General features: G+C 38.6%; 1 protein-coding gene across 5 annotated transcripts in view; it reads left to right on the top strand.

The window, feature by feature from the left end:
* The window catches only part of chd6 (chromodomain helicase DNA binding protein 6), a 64,517-nt gene that overhangs the window by 23,137 nt on the left and 16,356 nt on the right, over window positions 1–25,024 (top strand). For 4 of the 5 annotated variants that reach the window (XM_073870475.1, XM_073870472.1, XM_073870473.1 and 1 more), the window contains 19 exons: window positions 1,954–2,108; window positions 2,220–2,280; window positions 2,396–2,454; window positions 2,814–2,931; window positions 5,037–5,123; window positions 6,012–6,146; window positions 6,326–6,447; window positions 8,995–9,238; window positions 9,512–9,688; window positions 14,447–14,590; window positions 14,744–14,999; window positions 15,835–16,045; window positions 16,137–16,332; window positions 16,497–16,661; window positions 16,778–16,957; window positions 18,643–18,753; window positions 22,057–22,259; window positions 23,058–23,257; window positions 24,701–24,860. In XM_073870475.1, the coding sequence (XP_073726576.1) occupies window positions 1,954–2,108; window positions 2,220–2,280; window positions 2,396–2,454; window positions 2,814–2,931; window positions 5,037–5,123; window positions 6,012–6,146; window positions 6,326–6,447; window positions 8,995–9,238; window positions 9,512–9,688; window positions 14,447–14,590; window positions 14,744–14,999; window positions 15,835–16,045; window positions 16,137–16,332; window positions 16,497–16,661; window positions 16,778–16,957; window positions 18,643–18,753; window positions 22,057–22,259; window positions 23,058–23,257; window positions 24,701–24,860 (2,984 nt within the window). The remainder of the gene's footprint in view (window positions 1–1,953; window positions 2,109–2,219; window positions 2,281–2,395; window positions 2,455–2,813; window positions 2,932–5,036; window positions 5,124–6,011; window positions 6,147–6,325; window positions 6,448–8,994; window positions 9,239–9,511; window positions 9,689–14,446; window positions 14,591–14,743; window positions 15,000–15,834; window positions 16,046–16,136; window positions 16,333–16,496; window positions 16,662–16,777; window positions 16,958–18,642; window positions 18,754–22,056; window positions 22,260–23,057; window positions 23,258–24,700; window positions 24,861–25,024) is intronic. The other variant, XM_073870474.1, reaches the window with a different exon arrangement.

Below are 25,024 nucleotides of genomic sequence, written 5' to 3'. Positions count from 1 at the left end.
CGAGTTAGCATTTTAGCACTTCCGGTTCCAATGTGCTGAAGTCTATGTTTTTTTCAATGGGGTTTTGGTGAACCGCCTTAAATAAAATCTTGGATTACCACAAGCCTAAGATATTTTTACGTTTTATTTTTCGACATAGAACACACCAGTAATACCTCCACTTGTGACTTGTAAAGCTTTGACATTGCTACATGGGACTATACAGACTTTGTCAGGGACTTTAAACTTATAAAGATCTCAAAAACAATCTAACGTGCACAATTCCCAACAAAAATTCATCCACAGAGTATTTCCTTATAAGGAAACATGTTTTTAAATGTGTTAAATAAAGTTTGAAAGAGGTGTCTGAAGCTTGGTGGTAATGATGTTGATGTTAAAGACCGTTGTGTAGTTCACTTAAGGTTAGCTTTTTATTTCTAGTAAATGCATTTAGATGTTAAAATTCATAAAAGTTGTGTTCATCTGTGAAGATCATCTTGTTGGACAAAACGCGCAAGTGTCATAAACTTTTGTTAAACACAGAGCTTATTTTTTATGATAATCCAAAAGTCTATGGGAAAAATGTATGGGTTAATGGTGAGGAACCAGTGTCCCTTCAGTGTCCCTCCAGAATTCATAAAAGTTGTGTTCATCTGTAAAGATTATCCTCTTGCACAAAAATTGTAAGTGTCATAAACTTTTGTTAAACACAGAGCTTATTTTTTACGATAATCCAAAAGTCTATGGGAAAAATTTATGGGTTCGTGGTAAGGAACCAGTGTCCCTTCAGTGTCCCTTCAAAATTCATAAAAGTTGTGTTCATCTGTAAAGATTATCTTCTTGCACAAAAATTGTAAGTGTCATAAACTTTTGTTAAACACAGAGCTTATTTTTTACGATAATCCAAAAGTCTATGGGAAAAATTTATGGGTTCGTGGTAAGGAACCAGTGTCCCTTCAGTGTCCCTTCAAAATTCATAAAAGTTGTGTTCATCTGTAAAGATTATCTTCTTGCACAAAAATTGTAAGTGTCATAAACTTTTGTTAAACACAGAGCTTATTTTTTACGATAATCCAAAAGTCTATGGGAAAAATTTATGGGTTCGTGGTAAGGAACCAGTGTCCCTTCAGTGTCCCTTCAGAATTCATAAAAGTTGTGTTCATCTGTAAAGATTATCTTGTTGGACCAAACATGCAAGTGTCATAAACTTTTGTTTAACACAAAACTTATTTTTTGTGAAAATTCAAAAGTCTATGGGAAAAATGAATGGGCTTTATGGCGAGGAAACAGTGTCCATTCATTGTCCCTTCAAAATTCATAAAAGTTATGTTCATTTGTAGAGATTATCTTGTTGGACCAAACGTGTAAGTGTCATAAACTTTTGTTAAACACAGAGTTTATTTTTTGCGATAATCCAAAAGTCTATGGGAAAAAATGAATGGGCTTTATGGCGAGGAACAAGTGTTCCTTCAGTGTCCTTTCAGTGTCCCTTCAAAATTCATAAAAGTTGTGTTTATCTGTAAAGACTATCTTGCTGGACCAACCGTGTAAGTGTCATAAACGTTTGTTAAACACAGAGCTTATTTTTTACGATAATCCAAAAGTCTTTGGGAAGAATGTAAGGGGTTTTTGGTGAGGAACCAGTGTCCCTTCAGTGTCTCTTCAAACTTCATAAGTTGTGTTCATTTGTAAAGATTATCTTGGTAGAAAAAGCATGTAAGTGTCATAAACTTTTGGATTATTGCAAAAAAGTAAGTTCTGTGTTTAACAAAAGTCTATGGGAAAAATAAATGTGCTTTTTGGAGAGGTAACCAGTGTCCTGCTAACTTCCGGGTTGGCCTACAAAAATATATAAGAAGTCCCACCACAGTAGAATTGATTTAGACAATTTAAACAACTTTAAAGCTCAAATAAGAGGCATTTTTGGTTTATCGGTTTCTTTCTGTCTCTCTCTATTTCTCTCTTGCGCTACAGAAGAGGCGTTCGGGCCGTCAAGTAAAGCGTCGAAAGTATAATGAAGATCTTGATTTCAAGGTCGTGGATGATGATGGGGAAACCATCGCTGTTTTGGGCTCGGGCCGAATTCCCGCCCTCTCTTCTTCTACCCTTGCTTGGCAAGCTGAGGAACCGTGGCAACATCTGCCATTATGCTACACCGCACACCTGCCCTACTTCTGTGCTGGGTAAACACACATAAACACCCACAAGAATGACCCCCATATGCTTTCTTTCCAGGAACCCCCTGAAGATGAAGCCAATATCATTGAGAAGATACTCTCAGTGCGAACGGTCAAGAAAGAGGTACAGGGGTCTCCTATATAGACTGTTTAGCATCTTACAATACAAGTTAGACTCAAACAGAGTGATTATTTACAAACAACACAAAAAAAGTGTTCAATCTCATATTTTCATTTAGACGTCTCCTGATGAACCACCAGAAGTGTTGGAGGAGTTTTACGTTAAGTACAGAAATTTGTAAGTATGCAGGGTTTTTGTCCTTCAAACCTCTCTATGTTAGTTTGGTTGTTGGAGCGAACAAAGAATGTGCATTACAAGTCCTCCTTTATAACTCACTTTTATTGTTTAATGCATTACATCGAATCATTTATGCATTAAATTATCCATCATTAATGGAGAGGTAACACAACCTGCCTCCATTTGCTGAATCAACACTGGAGTGATTTATCACAGCCAGCAAAGTTTCTATCTGTGGTAATATGAAAAATAGGTGCACAAGATGTGGTTAAAGTGTTGCTCCAAAAGAAAACAATGCATATCCGGACTGTACTGCAAAGCCTGTGTTGTCAGATATCTAAGCGTTTTGCCTTTGCCAGCTCTTATCTACACTGTAAATGGGCGACCTTGGAAGAGCTGGAGAAAGACCCACGCATTCACCAAAAAATCAAGCGCTTCAGAAACAAGCAGGCACAAATGAAGCACATTTTCACAGAGGTGGGTTCACTAAAACATGCTGTGATTTGTTCGTGGCATGCTTTAAAAGGATGCATTAGGAAAAATAATATTGTAAAATGTGAAACTGGAATGCATTTAGGACAATGCAATTGTGATTTTGTGCATCTTTGTAATATTAATAGCAATAATTGTATTGTGAATTTAAATGTCAAATGTGTCAATTTTTATAATGTCAAGATACTATCTCCTGTAATGTGCAGAGACAACCGCACTAATAGTACATGCATACAATTCTGTTTTCCAGGCTAGGACATACTGTATCTCTAATGTCAATATGTGACCCGTGCTGGCAAATTAAGTCGGAATGAGCCAATTTTTAAAAAGTAGTTATTTATATCACTGCATCCATACCTTAAAATCACCGGTAAAACTAATAGATTTGGCACACACTAAAACAATATCTATAGGAAAAATATATGTTTAACTTTTTCTTTCTTTAGTTGTTTTATTGACATTGAGGCAGACAGCTTTAAGATCTACTATAATGCAAGGATCTAATATAATGTTACACACACTGATCTATATAAATGACTGGATTGCGCGGACTTATCTGTTTGTTTTTGAATCATACATGTTAAATTACTGATGTCATATGATACGCCGGTCTACACAGCTCAACGCGACGTCAAACACGTACCCAGTCTTTACTAGCACAGTCGCTTGTAACACTAACCAGACATCCAAATGCGCCATAACCACAGAAAATAAATAAATAAATAAACCCGCGAGCGAGCTACCAGTAGCTCGCAAGCGACGTGTTGGAGACCCCTGGTGTAGCTTAATGTCAAAAAACTTTATTTATACCCGTGTCATTAACAGAATGCAGCAGACACACTCACCTTAACGTTTTTTTTATAAATCCCTTATCCTGTCCGATTAAAACATAAACATTGCAAATAACACCAGAACAGGGTTTCCCGCAGCGCTTTGCAGTTCGGGCGGCCGCCTAAGCTGGAAAACCCTACTGCCCTAACTAGGTTGTCAAAAAAGTCATAATAATTCGCTGCACAAAAGGTCGTCAAGTGCATCTCGGAGAAAAGCGTCGATGCGTTTCACACCGTGAGCGGGCACGCGCCACACGGCCGAAATGAGAGAACTGTTAGTGGACTTATGTTTTGGGTTTATTTAACCCTGTTATTGTTTTAGTCTATAGTTCTTGCAAATTTAAAGTAATTTAGCAGGTGATTTTGTTGTTTGAGCAACCTGCTAGCAAGGTTTCACGTGCCTGTTGATTCGATATAATTGTTGAGCGCTCTTACTCACGTTATTTATGTGCATTATTAACATGCTACAGTAGTTACACTCCTTTAAGATAATGTAATTAATTGTGGGAAATAATCAGTTTTTACAATCTTCGCGCTTGATTTATCATCATTCACCAGACGTTCTACAACTTTAGTTTGTGTTTATTAACCCTTTAGTTTCACTTCATCACGCAGCTATTCCCGTTAGCGGTATCTGTTAAAAACATTTAATTCATTAATAAACTAGTATGTGTTTATTTTCTGTCATAGTTTTTTCAAAGTTAAGTTTTATTTGAGTGTTTTTAATATATAAATATAATTTCATTTTCATCATCACGCGTACGCCCCGCCCCTTTGTTTGCCACGCCCCCCGGCCCCAATGGAATCTTGTTGCTCTTAATAACTTTTTTAACATCAAGCAAGTCCTGCATTTCTGCATGTTTTAAAACCAAAATGTCGGACACACATGTGTATGTACACGCATACTTTGCATTATATTAAGAATTTAGGACAGTACACCTCTCAGAAAACTTACAAATAAAGATCATTTTAGACTATTTAGTGCATTGGGGTCGCAAGACGAGGGCATAAAGTACTTAATTATTGTGATAACCGTAATCCATATTTTTACGTTTCTTTTCCTGTAGCTCTTAAGGATTAGACAGTGCGCATTTCGACTCATTTAGACAGCACGGGTCACTTGCATTTTCTATATTAATTGCCAAAAACATGACAAGTTTGGGGTGGCACTATCCAGTTAACTGACCAATAGTACACAGTGCTGGCAGGAGTATCCAATATTTGCCATAAATGTGTGATCATTGATGTTTTTCCTTCCAGCCGGATGAAGACCTCTTTAACCCAGACTACATCGAGGTTGATCGGGTTTTAGAGATCGCTATCACTACAGACACAGAAACAGGAGAGGTGAGTAGCTGTTCACGCTAGTTGAGTAAAAACTAGTTGAGAGAAATTTTGGGGACCTGGCTGCTGGTGTGCTGGTTTTCCTACTAGACTAACCAACAATCCTACTAGCTTGGTCACTGATTGACCATCTTTACCAGCAAGGTTTTGTTGGTAATTATTAAGGTCAGATCAACCTGAACCAGCATAGAAGTTTATGCTGGTCTTAGTTGGTCTTTTCAAAAAGGTTGAAAACAGTATTTGTGACCCTGAACCACAAATAAGGGTCGTAAGGGTCAATTTTTTAAAATTGAGATTTATAAATCACCCGAAAGCTAAATAAATAATAATTGACTTCTGTTTGGTTAGGATAGGACAATATTTGACCGAGATACCAATTTAAAATCTTGAATCTGATGGTGCAAAAAAATCGCATTTGAAGGTCAAACTCGGTATGAAGTCCCTAGAAATGCATATTTTGTTATAGCGCTCTCTACTGGCTTACCGCTGTAATGAATTTGTTGACTGAATGGGCTTTTACGTAAAAACCAAACTTGAATGGGAAATTCCCTGAGTGGGTATAGCAACGAAAGCAAGTTTGTAGGCAAGTTTCTGGCCAATTTTGTTTGGGATTTTGCTGCATCCACTCACAAAAAGAAATTTCAAAATATCTTCATGGAACATGATCTTTAACACCATCTTTGATTTTTGGGATAAAAGAAAAATTCATCAATCTGTCTTTTTCTACAAATCATTACGACTGGTTTAGTGGTCCAGGATCACATTTCTTAAAATGTATATTCTTCTTGTGTTTTGATAACTTTTGACGACTTAAAATTTCCAACTGAGGATTTGTACTTTACGTTCTCTTATACTCTCATTTTTTGTTTTGTTTTGTTTTCATGTAAACAGGAAGTTACACACTACCTAGTAAAATGGTGCTCTCTGTCATATGAGGAGAGCACTTGGGAGCTACAGGAAGATGTTGACCCTGTGAAAATCAAGGAGTTTGAAGACCTCAAGAAAATTCCAGAAGTCAAACTTATGGTAATCCCCCAAAATTCAAATGGTCTTTTTCCTACTCAGACTGGTTTTGCGGATACCGTGTATGTTTACATTATGATTGCGTAGTTCAACATCAGTTTTTTTATCCACTAAGGGCATTTAAGCGAGTATGTTAAACTAAAAGTAGAAATTTCATCTCACTGTTTTCTGTGCTGACACAGGAGAGACCTCTTCCAGAACAATGGCAGAAACTGGAGAGATCCCGAGATTACAGAAATGGGAACCAGCTGAGAGAATATCAGTTAGAGGGAATGAACTGGCTGCTCTTCAACTGGTACAACAGGTAAAAACCTAAAGCGTTCTGCGTAGGACTTAGGGGCTGGACACACCAACGCTTTTACGCCCGTGGCCGGCACATGTTTTCAATTGATTCTAATGGAAACTCACGTATTTCAAATAAGCAAGCAGCTGCCGAGTTTTTCCGCGCTGAAAACCGGGCTCTGGGTTTTTTCGCGCTCAGCGTTGAGCGCCGTGAATTCAAAAATATTCAACTTTGAGTGAAAAGCTCCGCTCGTCAATGCCAGTTCTCACACGGCCGTCCAATTACAGTGGAGGAGGGGCGGGACATTACCACAGCAACCAACCGGCTCACAGCTGAAGTATCACAGCTACCAAAGCGCTCGGCTGAAAAACAGCTGGCAATTGGCGTCCTCAAGGCATTTTCAGCCGCATTTAAAAGTTTTGGTGTGTGCCGTAGGCTGCGTTTTTATTCATACTTCTGCGCCATAGTTCACAATTACACATGCATATCGCTAGTAGGCCGACGCATGTTACAGTGTTAATGCAAAAGCCAAAGAAGCAACAGCTTGTTGTTGGAAAAGCAGTGATTGAGAGAAATTGACAGCACATTTGTTGCAGATTGACCTGTTAAGTAGCTCCTCAACTTGGTCCATCTTTGTTTTACCGTCGCAAGCGATGTGTATGAGGAAATGTGTTTTTTTTGGACCTGACTGGAGGGGTTCTGATAACATCTAAAGCCATGTTCATGCTTTATCTGGATCTGTGACACACCGTAGATAATGTCAATTTTTTTGTTTGTTTAAAATTTGCTTTTTGTTTGTTTGCTCCTGTTAAAGGGACACTCGACTTTTTTTGAAAATAGGCTAATTTTCCAGCTCTCATAGAGTTAAACATTTGATTTGTACCTTTTTGGAATCGATTCAGCCGATCTCCGGGTCTGGCGCTACCACTTTTAGCATAGCTTAGCATAATCCATTGAATCTGATTAGATCATTAGCATCACGCTAAAAAGTAACCAAAGAGTTTTGATATTTTTCCTATTTAAAACTCTTCTGTAGTTACGTCGTGTACTAAGACCGACAGAAAATTTAAAGTTGCGATTTTTTTTTAGGCAGATATGGCTAGGAACTATACTGCTGTAACATGGCTGCAGGAGGCACAATGATATTACCCAGCAGCCGAAAATAGTCCCCTTAGTGTCTTTCAATGGCAGGGGACTATTTTCGGGCCCTGTGTAATATCATTGTGCCTCCTGTAGCCATGTTACGGCAGCAAAGTCCTTGATTGTTACCCCAGAATAAGAGTATAGTTCCTAGACATATCTGCCTAGAAAATTGCAACTTTTAATTTTCTGTCGGTCTTAGTACACGATGTAACTACAGAAGAGAAACTCTTTGGTTAATTTTTAGCACGATGCTAATGGTCTAATCAAATTCAATGGATTGTGCTAAGCTATGCTAAAAGTGGTACCGCCAGACCCAGAGATCAGCTGTATGGATTACAAAACTGTAAAAATCAAATGTTTAATTCTAGGGAAGCTGGAGAATGAGTATATTTTCAAAAAAAGGTGGAGTGTCCCTTTAACTCTTTCACCGCCATTGACGAGATATCTCGTCAATTAAGAGAAAGCGATTCCCCGCCAATGACGAGATTTTCCGTCTTTCCGCAATACCGCTATTATCCACAAGGTGGCGCCATTCCGCAACTTTTTAAACCCGGAAGTATTGCCCTATGGCAAGCGGCTGCATGTCCGTGTCTGTTTTAAAGATCGCTCTGAATGGGATCTCTATGAAAAGTCCGTCAAAAAAATGGAATTATCTCAGATTTTTGCTCAAAATGTGGTGATTTTGCAGAAACCTACCCATATTCAAAAGCTGATTACAAAAGAACCACTTAAGGTAGGATGAAACAGTTTTTTTTTGTTTGAAAGCAGAGGGTTTGTTCTTTCATTTGGTATATTGTATGTTTATATATTTAAAGAAGAACATTTTCTGGAAGGCATTAAACTTTGGTGAAAATCATGAAAAACGCTGGCGCTGGCTGGCAACTTTTTTAAAAAACGCTGGCGGTGAAAGAGTTAAAGTTGCTAAAACAACAACAAATTAATGTTTTTGTTAAACAAATTTACTACTGATGACAGCTAATGGAGCTTATTATGAAGCTTAACCTGAAATCTGCTTCTACATGCTGGACTTCTGCTTTTCATATATGGGCTGCCTGGTGAATGATATATATAAAATATATATTTACAAAGAGATCTAAAAAGAAACACATAATTTATTAGAGATATTTAGGTGATTTTTATTAGATAGCAATATTTAGCTTACTGCACTTTTTGTACATGTATGCATTTGGCAGATGCTTTCATCCGAAATGACTTCTAGTACATTCAAGGTATCAATTGTGTTTTCTGTGGGATTAAAATCTAGAGCCTTGCCATTGTTAGCGCCATGCTTAACCAGTTAACCAGGTGCTGTAAAGAAAACAATTCGTTTTCATGGTGCTTTGATTCAGATGATAAGGACAGATTTACGTTTCTCCTAAGTTTAATCTTGTTTGACAAATGAACTTCCATTTTCTCTGGATGCAGGAAAAACTGTATCCTGGCCGATGAGATGGGGCTCGGAAAGACCATCCAGTCCATCACGTTCCTGTATGAGATTTTCTACATGGGTTTGAGAGGACCATTTCTTATCATCGCGCCTCTTTCCACCATCACTAACTGGGAGAGAGAGTTTCGTACCTGGACTGATATAAACGTCATCGTGTATCATGGCAGTCAGATCAGCCGGCAGATGATCCTGCAGTATGAGATGTACAACAGAGACGAACAGGTAAGTTAGACACAGTCAATGATTTATTTACATCATTGTTAATCAAGAAGAACAGTATGGATAGATTCAGCAAAATTACCAGGTTACTTCACTACTTTTTTCATGAGAGGTCTTTTGTGGCTGTTCAAACTAATGAGATTTTGACTACCTCTGAATGTGGTGGAAAGTGAACGAGCTCAAAACATTTCACATCTGGTTTGATACCAGGTGTAAACAGCCTCTATTTGTGCTAAAAATATAATGTGTTTTTTTGTCTTTTCTTTGCTCCATCAGGGAAACATAGTGGCCGGGCAGTTTAAGTTTCATGGAGTAATCACTACATTTGAAATGATCATGGCGGACTGTCCAGAACTGAAGAAGATTAACTGGCGCTGTGTGGTGATCGACGAGGCTCACCGTCTTAAAAACCGAAACTGCAAACTTCTGGAGGGTCTAAAACTCATGAATCTGGTCAGTTGAACAAACTTCCAAGGCTGCTTCATTGAAATTAGGGATGTCAGTATATGCAATTTCCCATATTCGATGATCGTTTAAATTAACCCTCTGGGGTTTTTAGGGCCCTGGGGAAGTTTTGACATGCACTGACATTTGTGCTTTTTTCAGTTGCTTAAAAACATATTAATGGCAAAAGTCTCATAACACTGTGTTCATCACAAACTGGGCTACAATATCATATAATCAACATGTATGTACATGTTTGTATTTTTGAGAGAAAAATGTTTATGCGTGGTTTTTGAAAAAGCTAAATTTTTAAGTCACTGATATAACCCCACAAAACTCATTCTAAACATGTTTTCCCAAGACTTTTCAAAACAGGATCTAGTAGTCTAGAGTTTTTTCTTCAAAATGATGTGAAAATCATATGGCCTACTCATTCACATAAAGCAAGATTTTGATTTACAATTTCTAAGACACTTTTGCTTGGGAAAGGCTGTATTCGTGGAGGCGGGAAAGCTCCTGAATAATCAGTGATTGACAGCTGAGAGACAAAAGAGTTGAATAATGAGCCACATGAGCCTTGTGGGGATGTTCAACAGGAATGTAACTTTCTCTGTAGTAATGATAAGGTTTACTTTTCAATATAATGTAAATACACACACACATTATATATATACTTCTATTGAAATATTTTCTATTAATTTCACAAGTATAAGTAACCTTTTAAAAACCATAGTAGCCTAATCATGGTAAAGGTTCTGTTTGGCCATCGTAAAGTGAACACACTTCAACACAGGGTTAGTGTTTGGTTGGCCAGCAAAAGGGGTTTACTTTTGTGCAGTAAAAAGCTCAAAAGAACAACTGCCTATCGGTGTCTGGACTCTTATTTGTGTTTTTGTAATCATTAGAAACACAACAAGGGACACGCGTGATAAACCTATCAATGTTTGTTTACAGTCGCCGCCATTACCTTACGTGTTGATCAGGAATGCAGTGAATGTGTGCACACGCGAGTGATCCTGTGTTTAATAAACATGCTGTGCGGACATATGCGCTTAGACGCAACTAAATAAGGATTGTACTGTTTGTAATCGCGTATTTTATAAGAATACCAAAAAGCACGTCGAGTTTCCTTACTCGCGTGTTTGTGTATGTGCGTTCCCGTCGCGTCAACTGTTTGACGGAAGACAAAGAAAACACTCGCGTCTGGAGATACTGACACACATACGCAAGTAAATAAGGATTTAGATGTCATGTTTGGTGCAATCGGATGGAACAACAAGGAATGGAGAGAATGGATTGTGGATTGCGTATACATTGACTGCAGAAGGCACGAGTCATGCATATGGATGTTTCTGCTCGTTCACTTCAATGGCGCGGGGGTGTGGCGATCTCTTCTCAATACAGATAATGAGGTCCTTCTCCACCTTCTCATACAGTTTACACCGAATGACAATATCTGTTTTCAATCTCACTTACATCATTTAAAAGCTGACATTCCAAGCATTATGTAGACATTTATCTTTTGTCTCTATGACAAGTATTCGTTAAGTTACAGTTTATTTTTCTGACGCGTTTCTGAAATGACTTCACTGAGGGAGAGAGAACAAAACGCGCATCATGTTTATTTTCGTAATTTTGCGAAAAGCACAACATTCTGTTTTTATTGGGAGTGGACAGAAAAAAACTAGACACTGTAACGTTTTAAATGATGTATAAATCATATCTGTATGTCAAAAATCAGCAGAGTAATTTAAGTCTCTTTGTGGAGTGATTGAAAAATAAAGAGTTTGCGGCGCCCGCGCCGCCGTCGACCCCAGAGTGTTAACGATCAATCAATCGAATACTCATTAACAGTAATAGTGCAATAAGCCTTTAAAGCAGTGGCATATATAGCCAATGACATAAAAGTGTGCTTTCTCACGCGAATTAAAAGATTTTATTTTGTCTAAATAGCATGCTAGTGGAATTGTATGATGAGTCAATGTAGTTGGTGTTTTTATAAAAATCATCAATTTAATTTCGTAATGAAATATAATACACACAGTATAACTCATATGGGCACTCGGCACAGTCGCATGAAAGTCTGTGCGTCCATGACAAAATAAAAGTTTCATTATTATTAAGTGTTATTTTTGTAGTTGTTCACCTCGCTTTCCGAGTCGTTGATATACCGTTTGTTGTAATTATATCCAAGAAGCACACAAAGGGCACTTTTCCCATTGTCATCTCAGCTTAGACCTGCGGCGTACTTTCAGCAAAGATGGTTATATTATGAAGACTTCAACCTTCCATTAAAAAAAAACTGCAGAACCATTCAGAGTGTAACGACAGTCATTTACAGTTTAAATTTTAGTTTCTTGCCAGAAATAAAGATTACATTTTAATCTGTTCATTAAAAACTGCTTCTGGTCTCCTTCCCTGTGTATAGCAGCATTGCTATGCTAATCTTGCCGGCTTTCCTGAAGACGGTCTTTGCTTTCAGTATCCTAATTGTATTTGCATTTTCTGTATCGGACCCTATCAGATCCACTGCGGATGCCATTTTGTTGCGTTAGCAGCCAGCCTCGTCTTGCATGATGTTAAAAAGCCCAGGTGTGTGTTTGTCATCGAGCTTCATTGTTGGCTAGTTTAACTTCTGCGAGCTTGTTTAATTTTTTTTCACCGGCTGTGTATGTCTTGCGCAGACGCCGTACACACGTGCTTGCTTTTTCTACAATTGTCTAGTTTTATCGATTTAATTCTTATCGACAATTAATTAAGATCGATTGATTGTTAACATCCCTAATTGAAATAAATATGGTTTGGTTCGAAATTAGTTTTAAAGGGGACATTTCACAAGACTTTTTTTTAAGGTGTCAAATAAATCTTTGGTGTCCCCAGAGTACGTATGTGAAGTTTTAGCTCAAAATACCCCACAGATAATTTATTATAGCATGTTAAAATTATCTGCACTAAATGGCAGTGTCGTGGTTGGATAGTGCAGATTAAGGGGCGGTATTATCCCCTTCTGACATCACAGGGGGAGCCAAATTTCAATCACCTATTTTTTTACATGCCTGCAGAGAATGGGTTATCAAAACTTAAGTTACTTGGTTGATCTTTTTCACATTTTCTATGTTGATGGAAGCACTGAGGACCCAATTATAGCACTTAAACATGGAAAAAGTGAGATCTTCATGATATGTCCCCTTTAAAAATAGTTATCAGCGGTCTCATTTATAAAACTGTGCGTAGGATCCTTACTAAAAGTCTATGTATGCACAAAAGCTAAAAATGGCATAAGCCAAAAAATATTAAGACTTATAAAACAAAGCAATTTTCAGGCTTTATAAGTCACAGATCACATGCAAGTGTGCGTACATGAATCATCCTCAGATCCCACCCTTCAAGCCCATTCTCCTGTCAAGTTTGTTTTTTTATAGATCACAACCTTTGCATGGGAACTGGCATACACACGTTTCCAGACCTGTTTTGTGCGTACGCACGCTTTATAAATGAGTCCCCAGGATTTTTCAATGATCAAAAGGTGTTTGTAGTCACATTTAACATGGTAATCAGTAAGACAAGCAGAACTTTCATTTTAAAAAATTTGAGGTCCATCTAAGTAACTGCGTAGAGACATTTGACACCGGTTTTATGTGTCATGCATCTATTTTTATATCTACCTACTGCTGAAAAGAGGAAGTGAGGTCAAATGTGAGCTAAACTGCTGTGGCGTCTGTCTTGCGCGCATCTCATTTAGCTTTTGCTTCAGTGCATTTTCATACGCACATCCTCTCCCAGCACACTGAATGAGTAATCTCATCTCACCGCTTTACATATCCGCAGTCATGGCCAGCATGTGGAAGTTGACGCAGTGCTGTATTTTTCAGTAAAACATCTTTCAGACTCCCACAGTTAGTTAGGTGTCCATTGTGATTAGATCTGAATCTATAATATACTTTTCAGTGCTGAAATGTATTTTCACATCAAGAAGGAATGGATGAGAGAACAGATAGACAACATTTTCTTTCCTGTCTAGCTTATTTCTATAAACCCAAGTGTCTTAGGGCCTTTTTTACACCTGGTCACTTCATGTGTTTTCTCTGATCGGATAGCTATCCATCGTTCCATAAAGCAATAAGCGTGTCAGAGCTTGAGAAGGGAACGAGACGCTGCGTCTCCCTTGCCATACTTCCTGCGTCCCTGTAACGCCGTCTTTGGCAATATTTCAGATAGTGATATACTTCTTGGCTCAAGCGTCACCCTGTCTTCGTCGTTAAACCTCATCATTGGTTGAATTTGATAAACACTTTCAGATGCACTTACCCCTGGAGGCGTCCCCAAAGTGTCACCACAGTGACGCAGCGCGAGTTCCCTCGAAAGGGAAATGTAATAATGTATCTTAAAAGGTAACACAATGTAACCTTGCTCTCACTTGACATGTATTCCCACATTTAGTCCTTGAATTTGAGGGTATTAGACCTGGAAAGTCCTTGGATTGAATTTGAACTCATCTAAGGTGTGGGAACCCTGCTCTAAAAGTCTACAAAATGTTAAAAAAAATGTAAATAATCAACTTGAATTTACAATTAATTTGAACTTTCTTGCCTAGGGAGGAGTAGCTATAAATGATAAAAAATTAAGTTGAATTAGCTTAAGTAATTTCATCTTAATTTTATCATTTATTACAAATTGATTAAACTTAAAAACTTAAGTCTAACAAGGAATTTTTACAGTGTACTTTAAGCAGTATATTGAACTGTCTGTTTTTGTGTCTTTGTCAAGGAACATAAGGTTCTTCTAACAGGAACCCCTTTGCAGAACTCGGTTGAGGAACTTTTCAGTCTCCTCAACTTCCTCGAACCTTCGCAGTTCCCGTCTGAGACCACTTTCCTGGAGGAGTTTGGAGACCTGAAAACTGAGGAGCAGGTGGGAACTGCTGACTTTAACCCTCTGGTACTTGTTATGAAGCTTGTGATGTCACACGTAGCTAAACGTGAACATTTTTAAGAATCTTTCGATGTAATTTAAGTGGGAAAGGTAAGAAAAGAGTTAACCTGAGAACAACTTGTATACCTGCAGGTAAAGAAACTTCAGGCCATTCTGAAGCCCATGATGTTGAGGAGACTAAAGGATGACGTGGAGAAGAATCTGGCCCCCAAAGAGGAGACAATCATCGAGGTGGAGCTCACTAACATTCAGAAGAAATACTACAGAGCCATCCTGGAGAAAAACTTTGCCTTTCTTGCCAAGGGAGCCAACCAGCACAACATGCCCAACCTCATAAACACAATGATGGAGCTTCGCAAGTGTTGCAATCACCCGTACCTTATAACAGGTATACACGAACATGCACTTTACTTTTATTTTAATAAAAATTCAAGGCCCTGGGATGTTTTTGAAAATATTCATGCATAGATACAGGTCATTGAAAGTGCTTGAATCTATTTTATGCAAGTTTTATGGAAAAAAATCCATATTATTCCCTGTGTAGTGTAGGATAATATAAAAAATTCTAGACTTTAAGCACACGTGCTAAACTGTTCACTTTAAATGCTTATATCTTCTCTATGCAAATGTTGATTCATACCAAAATGCTTTTTTGCATAGTTCATTTGTGTTTGACACATGAAAACGTCTCTGGTTACGTATGTAACTGTTGTTCCCTGAGAAGCCAGGGAACGAGACACTGCGTCTCCCTTGCCATACTTCCTGCGTCACTAGGAACTCCGTCTTTGGCCATATTTTAGATAGCGATATACTTCCTGGCTCCCGCGTCACCCTGTCTTTGCCGTTAAGCCTCACCATTGGATGAATTTGATAAACACATTCAGACGCACTTTCCCTTGGAGGCGTCCCCAAAGTGTCACCACAGTGACGCAGCGCGAGTTCCCTCGAAAGGGAACAGTAACATTGTGTCTTTAAAGGTAACACAATGTAACCTTGCTCTCACTTGAAATGTTTCATCACATTTAGTCCTTTATTTTGAGGGTATTAGACCTGGAAAGTCTTTGAAAGGTCCTTAAATTTGAAGTTAACTAAGGTGTGGGAACCCCTATTACAGATGGTGCCTGATGTTTTGCTGCAATTTAAAGATCAAACTTCAACCGTTCTTAGTAATGCAACTGTGGCGACTTTGCACAAGCATGACTTTCTTGTATCATCTTCCTCAGGTGCTGAAGAAAAGATTCTGGAGAGCTTCAGAAAGACCTACAGTCCTGATGCCTTGGATTTCCAGCTCCAGGCCATGATCCAGGCCGCTGGTAAATTAGTGCTTATAGACAAGCTGCTGCCCAAACTTCTGGCTGGGGGACATAAAGTGCTGGTGTTTTCACAGATGGTCAGATGTCTGGATATACTGGAAGACTACCTCATCCAGAGAAGGTCACATATTTCTTGATATTAGCCATGACATTCCTTGTGAAATTCAAGCATAACGTAGCATTCTCACATGCCATCTCTGTAATACGTGCAGGTACACGTACGAGCGCATCGACGGGAGGGTTCGAGGGAATCTACGGCAGGCCGCCATCGATCGCTTCAGTAAGGTGGACTCCGACCGCTTCGTGTTCCTTCTCTGTACCCGGGCGGGAGGGCTGGGCATCAACCTCACCGCCGCCGACACCTGCATCATATTCGACTCGGACTGGAACCCGCAGAATGACTTGCAGGTGAGTTGCGTGCCGTCTTAATGCGCGTCACACTACAACTAAAACATGCATATTTACCAGGATTTTGAAGATTATCTGAACAGTTGAAACTCTTATGTTAGATAACATTACTTGAAAGTTTGTGCCGAGCATTTCTTAACAAAGTTTTCCTTTGTTTTAAACAGGCCCAAGCTCGCTGCCACCGGATTGGTCAAAGCAAAGCGGTAAAGGTGTATCGCCTTATCACGAGAAACTCATACGAGAGGGAGATGTTTGACAAAGCCAGTTTGAAACTGGGATTGGACAAGGCTGTTCTGCAGGACATAAACCGCAAAGGAAGTACAAATGGGGTGAGTGATCTACAACATTTTTTTGCACTGGACACCAAATAAAAAATGTCATGTTTTGTTCGGTTGATGCCATGAAAGGTTTGTCATACTAAATAAATAATTTTTACCTCTTTGAGGTTCAACAACTCTCCAAAATGGAGGTAGAAGATCTTCTCAGGAAGGGAGCGTACGGAGCGCTCATGGATGAGGAAGATGAGGGCTCTAAATTTTGTGAGGAGGACATCGATCAGATCCTGCAGAGACGCACGCAGACCATTACAATCCAGTCTGAGGGAAAGGGATCAACTTTTGCCAAGGTATACATCTGGTAAACCGTCACAACAGATAAACGTTAATCCTTCCAGAAAAATGTGGAAAAAAATTATGATTGATGCGGGCAAAAATCCTTGCTCTTGCTCTTGCGATGGAATATGCGGGATATTTATGCAATTTTATGCGATGAAATTGCGGGAAATTGCAAAAATTGCATGAACTTGCAGAAATTACGGGGAAACTTACAAAAAACTGTGCTTGGATAAAAAAAAGAGAAAAAAAGTGAGTCATCGGCATTGCAGAGTTTGCAGCTTTTCATTGATGTTCACATTGTGTAATTACATCACTTTATAACGTTCCCATGGCAACAGGCGACATGGGTGCGCTGTGTGAAGTAAATGCAACATTTTTCAACTTTCTGCTTAGATATATGTGACTTTTTGCTAAGAAAATACAGGGATTATAAAATCATGCAAGCCCCGCATATTTTGCGCACAAAAATCTGCAGTTTATGCGGCGAAAGTGCGGCGTATTTGAAAAAATGCGGCACCCACATTAATATGCAGACTTTGGCTGGTTATGAATCATGCAATCTCATAATTGCGTTTTTCTGGAGGAACTGATAAAGGGCTTGTGTTGTTGTAACCCTAATATGGTATCGTGACCAACTTTTGACTTTCTGATTAAAGGAATAGTCTACTCATTTTCAATATTAAAATATGTTATTACCTTAACTAAGAATTGTTGATACATCCCTCTATCATCTGTGTGCGTGCACGTAAGCGCTGGAGCGCGCTGCGACGCTTCGATAGCATTTAGCTTAGCCCCATTCATTCAATTGTACCATTTAGAGATAAAGTTAGAAGTGACCAAACACATCAACGTTTTTCCTATTTAAGACGAGTAGTTATACGAGCAAGCTTGGTGGTACAAAACAAAACGCAGCGCCTTTCCAAGCGGATTCAAAAGAGGAACTACACTGTATGTCGCAATAGAACCCCTGGGAGCACTTCGACTCGCCTGAAAAGTCCGCTCCCCTTCTCCCTCTCATAATGGGAGAGGGAGGGTGTTACTGCGCCGAGTCGAAGTACTCCCAAAAGTGCCACCACGCCACAAAACGTAGCTCGTCTTTTAAATCCGCTTAGAATAGGTCTACGTTTTATTTTGTACCACCAAACTTGCTCGTATAACTACTCGTCTTAAATAGGAAAAACGTTGATGTGTTTGGTCACTTCTAACTTTATCTCTAAATGGTACCATTGAATGAATGGGGCTAAGCTAAATGCTATCGAAGCGTCGCAGCGCGCTCCAGCGCTTACGTGCACGCACACAGATGATAGAGGGATGTATCAACAATTCTTAGTTAAGGTAATAACATAGTTTAATATTGAAAATGAGTAGACTATTCCTTTAAGACTAACAAATGAGATATTTCAAAGATATCTGTCCTATTTCCTACACAAATGTTGCTAAATACATCTTTCGCATTTATGCATTTGGCAGATGCTTTTACCCAAAGTAAATAACATTACATTGCAATGCAATCTATACATTTTATCAGTATGCATGTTCCTTGGGAATTAAATCCATGACCTATGAGCTGCCACCAATTGAGCTACAGGAGTACAAACATCACATTAGTTTTGTAATTCTGTCTGTTTGATATTTAGGGCACTATCTTAACTTCTTAATCAAGTGTTTCTAATTATTTATTATTTCTCAATTGCAGGCAAGCTTTGTATCTTCAGGGAACCGTACGGACATCTCTTTGGATGATCCAAACTTTTGGCAGAAGTGGGCCAAAATCGCAGAGCTGGAAATTGACTCCAAAGCTGAAAAGGTAAAATGCGCGCACACACGCACACACACAGATGGTTTTCAACTCATGTGAGCTCACAGTGACTCAGTGTGGTGGTTCACAGGGATGGAGACTGTAGTGCCAGATAATCACAGATTACACCAGAGAGAGAGAGAGAGAAAGAGAGAGAGAGAGAGAGAGAGAGAGAGAGAGAGAGAGAGAATTTGATTTGAATATCAGACTTATATTCAAAACAGATGGAAAGTGTTAATGACAAAAACATGTGTATAAATTTGCATGTGCCAATGTTTTTATGCTATATAAGCACAAATGTTTGTGTCATGTTTTTAAGACTAAATCCCTTATTATAAAATTATTAACATTTATTTTAAAATTGTGTAAAAAGGCTATCAAAGGGGCTCTTTACACTTGGTATTAAGATGTGTTTTCATTGACCGGATCACAAGTGGACGAGAGAGACACATTACGTTTACACCTGGTATTTAAATCCGTCTCTTTTGTCCACTTTCGACCGCTTCTGTGCTGAATACTGTGAGGGGTGGTCTGTGAGACGTTGGGCGAGTCTCTCTGCTGTCATTCAAACGCAAGCGGGAGTAATGATGAGTTTATATGGACGCAAACTAACATTATGTCGGAGTGCACTGCTTGTTTAGCAAGTAAACATGCTGCACAGAGTTTTATACGTGTGTATGTAAGAGCTTTCTCTTAATTTTCAGCGCAATTGATGAAATAGGATCGCATGCTTTCACATGCTTTCAAAACAAAACTACGGAGATCAGCTGCTTAGTTTTATCAATGAAAGGCTATAAATAGCGCTGTTCACCGTATGTTCACGCCAGAAGTCAAAAAAAGACGTAAAACTTGTGTTTAATACCTCAGATTAGATAAATGGGCAGAGAAGGCGGTCGCGTGTGGCTGTTCAAACGCATTCAACCACATGTGCGTTCCGCAACTCCAAAGTGATCCGATCGAAAGTGGTTTCGACCACCTCTGGATGTGGTTGAAAGTGGTCGAAAGTGGACGAGCTCAAAACGTTTTGAACACCGTTTACACCTGGCATTAACGTCATCCACTTGTGATCCGATCGACAAAAACGCATGTTAATGCCAAGTGTAAACAGCCTCAAATGGCGTACAATAGTGTGATTGCAGGTTTTTATTTGTGTTTGTTCGTGCGCGTGTGTTTTGTTTGTTTATTTTGTGCTGTACTGTACCATACACTGCATTGTCTTTGAAAAACTCAAGAAGTGCAATACTGTATGAAACATTGCCTTTAAAGGGCACATATTATGCCAATTTTTACAAGATGCATTAGTCTTGGGTGTACCTAGAGTCCTTGAAATCCTTGAAAGTATGTGAATCTGGGGAAAACATTCAAGGCCCTGGGAAGTTTTTGAAAATATACATAAATAGGTACATAGTCATTGAAAGTGCTTGAATCTATTTTATGCAAGAAGTTTTCTGAAAAAAAAATCCATATTATTCCCTGTGTAGTGTAGGATAATATCATAAAAATTCTAGACTTTTTAAGCACACGTGCTAAACTGTTCGCTTTAAATGCTTATATCTTCTGTATGTCAATGTTGATTCATACCAAAATGCTTTTTTGCATAGTTCATTTGTGTTTGAAAAATGAAAACGTCTCGGGTTACGTATGTAACTGTTGTTCGCTGAGAAGGGAACGAGATGCTGCGTCTCCCTTGCCATACTTCATGCGTCCCTGTAACGCTGTCCTTGGCAGTATTTCAGATAGCGATATACTTCCTGACTTCCCCGTCAGCCTGTCTTTGTCGTTAAGCCTCACCATTGGTTGAATTTGATATACACATTCAGACACACTTACCCCTGGAGGCGTCCCCAAAGTGTCACCGCAGTGGCGCAGCACGAGTTCCCTCAAAAGGGAATTGTAACAATGTATCTTAAAATGTAACACGGTGTAACCTTGCTCTCACTTGAAATGTGTCCTCACATTTAGTCCTTGAATTTGAAGGTATTGGACCTGGAAAGTCATTGAAAGGTCCTTGAATTTGAAGTTAACTAAGGTGTGGGAACCCTGTAGAATGTGTCTGTGAAATTTCAGCTCAAAATACCCCACAGATCATATTGTAGCATGTCCAAAATGCTCCTATTTGGGTGGGACTAAAAAAGCGCTGTTTTCATGTGTGTACCTTTAAATGCAAATGAGCTACAGCTCCTCGCTCCCTTAACAACAGACAGTGAGCGCTTTTGGTTAAAATAGATCTGATTCATGTGAATACAGTCTGAGACAATAGTATCTTTAGCCGCATTAGTGCTACGCTAATAAACACATTTAAAAAAGTAAAATTAACCAGTCAGTCAGTGTCCGTGGGCGGGGCTTTGTTCGTGTGATGTCACATTAACAAGAGAATTAAAACACCATGTCTAATGCTTTAATGGGGATTAAAAAATAAGTAGAGGGTGTATTATTTTTATTGTAGGATTGTTGTGTTCACACACTGCTAACACGCATTTATGTCCAAACACCATAATATTTGTCCTTTAAAGGAATAGTCTACTCATTTTCAATATTAAATTATGTTTTTACCTTAACTAAGAATTGTTGATACATCCCTCTATCATCTGTGTGCATGCACGTAAGCGCTGGAGCGTGCTGCGACGCTTCGATAGCATTTAGCTTAGCCCCATTCATTCAATTGTACCATTTTAGAGATAAAGTTAGAAGTGACCAAACACATCAACGTTTTTCCTATTTAAGACGAGTAGTTATACGAGCAAGTTTGGTGGTACAAAATAAAACGTAGCGCTTTTCTAAGCGGATTTAAAAGAGGAACTATATTGTATGACGTAATAGCACTTTTGGGAGTACTTCGACTCGCCTGAAAAGTCCGCTCCCCTTCTCACTCTCATAATGGGAGAGGGAGGGTGTTACTGCGCCGAGTCAAAGTACTCCCATAAGTGCTATTACGCCATAAAATATAGTTCCTCTTTTAAATCCGCTTAGAAAAGCGCTACGTTTTATTTTGTACCACCAAACTTGCTCGTATAACTACTCGTCTTAAATAGGAAAAACGTTGATGTGTTTGGTCACTTCTAACTTTATCTCTAAATGGTACCATTGAATGAATGGGGCTAAGCTAAATGCTATCGAAGCGTCGCAGCGCGCTCCAGCGCTTACGTGCACGCACACAGATGATAGAGGGATGTATCAACAATTCTTAGTTAAGGTAATAACATATTTTAATATTGAAAATGAGTAGACTATTCCTTTAACAATACTGAATGTGCAGTAATGCGCTAAACAATTCATTTCCTGATCTCTGATTATTTTCTGCGTATCTTTTAGGAGAGTTTAGTCATCGACACACCTCGTGTTCGGAAGCAGACGAAGCACTATAATTCGTTCGAGGATGACGAACTGATGGAATTCTCAGAACTCGACAGCGACTCGGAAGAACGTCCCTGTCGCTCGAGACGGCTTAGCGATCGCAATAGACGCTACCTCCGCGCGGAGTGCTTCAGAGTGGAGAAGAATCTGCTCATTTTTGGGTCAGTATTGAACATGCTAGATTGGCTGTGAACTTATTTTGGGTCACCAGTGGGTTACGCCAGTGGTTTTCAAACTGGGGGCCATGAGATGGTGCCAGGGGGGCCCCAGTTTTATCACATTTTATGAAATTCATTAATTTATCATGAATTCTCTGTAATTAAACATAAAAAAGTCTACTAACCAAAAGCACTACTTTTTTGTATAATTGAATGTTTTTTTATTAAAATGTTGAGTTTTAGAACGGTTTTTGTTACATATTTTCTTTGGGGGGCCGCGAAGGAATGCACTGTACACAAGGGGGGCCGCACGCTGAAAAAGTTTGGGTCACCACTGGGTTACGCTACGCCTGGGTTTGGTAAATTTCATAACAGGTGAAGTGTATCTCTGGACAGTGTGGATTAGTATTAGTAGCAAGTGACAGCCAAAAATATAAATTATTCACATATTATGCATGTGTAGAAACTACTCGAAAGGCTATGCTTTTATTGTAAGGCTCAGACCCACTTGAATCAGTTGGTATTTCCATGTGGTTTAGACGGGTAAGTCTAGCTGTTAACCAGCATAGCTATGTGAAACCTATAGCTGGTAAAGTTGGTCAACCAGCATGGGCTTTTCAAGGAAGCTGGTTAACCAAGGGAGTCTTGCTGCTTAACTCCTGTAGAGAAACCAATGTTGCATGCTAAAGGTCAGCATCCAAAACACAGCAGCCCTGTTTTTTCAGCACATAGTGAGAAAAATGTTCAATTGGAGTCTGTATTATAATAGTTTATATTTATAAAAATTTCTTTGCTGTGCAGGTGGGGTAGATGGAAGGATATTCTCAATCACGGGCGTTTTAAATGGCACCTGACGGAGAGAGACATGGAGGTCCTGTGCCGAGCTTTACTGGTCTACTGCGTTCGGCATTATAAAGGTGATGATAAAATCAAGAGCTTTATCTGGGATCTGATCACACCGACCAAAGACGGACACAACCAAGCCCTGCAGAACCATTCCGGTAATGAACACCATTCCATGAAAATTCCAATTTCTGTAATTTTCATTATCAAATTTAAATTGATTTGATTAATATGTTAATTAAATGTTAATGTTGGTACTGCCAAATCGAAGTATCTGTATTTTCATTGAATTATAAACGTGAGTGATTCATTTTTAGGGATGGGTACTAAATTATGAAAGACCAGAGGATCGTAAAGCGCCGCCCTTTGCGGTTCTGTCGTCAGTACTCAGGATAAAAAAATCTTATATTTTATTTCTACATTAACATTATCTTGCACATTATATCTCAACAACCATTTTTAATTTGCAATTAGAAATTTGTCTATGACACCTGTTCATTATTATTTGCATTAAACAATGTTCAAATAATTGTAAAATAATAATTAAATAAAAATAATAAATAATTGAAATAAAGCAGTGTAATTCCTAATTTATTTATTTTTTTCATAAAAATAAAAATTATCGATAAGATTACTGTTAAAGTACAGGATTGATCTGTAAAGCTAGAAGTTTTTACGCATACATGAAGGTAAGCACGCACACCGAAGATATTTTTAAAAAAATATGCATGCACATACAGAAGAAGTATTTTTGGAGAATTTCATATTGTGAATTTTACTTTTATGTTTTTGATTATTCAATTAATTTAGTAGCAATTTCACATTTATTCTTGGAGAAGTTCATATTGTGAATTTTACTTTTATGTTTTTGATTATTCAATTAATTTAGTAGCAATTTCAAATTTATTTTTGAAGAAGTTCACATTGTGAATTTTACTTGTATGTTTTTAATATTATGTTTTATATTTGAATCATTTACAAAATCATTTAGACTTTTTAATGAATTAATGAACATGTTTGGGCTAAAATTAACCAATTAACTGTCGAGAAATCATTTTTGAATATTTGTCTATTGCAAACAGAATCTAACAAGGGCTGTACTTAAAACTGAAAAAGGTTTACCATTATTTTATTTTTTTGTTTATTTGCATCCCCATAAGCTATGTCCAAAAGCACTGCTAGTCTTCCTAGGGTACACTTAAACAATTAAAATCCATACATTACATACATAAAACACTTAAAGGCGGGGTGCACAATCTCTGAAAGCCAATGTTGACATTTGAAATCACCTAAACAAACACGCCCCTTCCCCAATAGAATCTGGACCTTCTTTTGATAGACCTGTCCCACACATACGCAACCCAGGCAGCGATGTCGGTTAGTAGACACGCCCCTTACTGCTGATTGGCTACAAGTGTGTTTTAGTACTCGGCCCAACTCCCGTTTCCAAAGCGTTTCTCAAACATTGTGCAACCCGCCTTTAATATCCATATATATTTCTATATTACACACACAAACATGAAATACAAAAATCCTTTAATAAGATCAATCATACATCAGTTTTAACACTTACCATAAAATCCCTGTCTTTACCTGTCCAGGTCTGTCAGCTCCTGTCCCACGGGGTCGCAAAGGCAAGAAGCTGAAGAACCAGTTGAGTCCACCTGAGCTGAAGAACGCAGACTGGCTGGCCCACTGTAATCCAGAGGTGGTCCTTCAGGACGACAGCTACAAGAAACACCTCAAGCAACATTGCAACAAGTGAGACATCTTATATAACACACCAGCACCTGCCAACTTCTGTGAATTCACTTAGCATAGATTGTGCTAGATAAAAATCTAGTTTATTTGCACGTTCTGTTTGCTTTTTTATAGTACTCGAATCACTAAAAGGAACTATGCAAATAAGATCACGAAATCTGCCC

Source organism: Misgurnus anguillicaudatus, chromosome 8 (assembly GCF_027580225.2).
Source record: "Misgurnus anguillicaudatus chromosome 8, ASM2758022v2, whole genome shotgun sequence".
Taxonomy (NCBI): Eukaryota; Metazoa; Chordata; class Actinopteri; order Cypriniformes; family Cobitidae; genus Misgurnus; species Misgurnus anguillicaudatus.
Note: the sequence above shows the minus strand (reverse complement) of the source record. Positions and strands in the feature narration are given on the sequence as shown.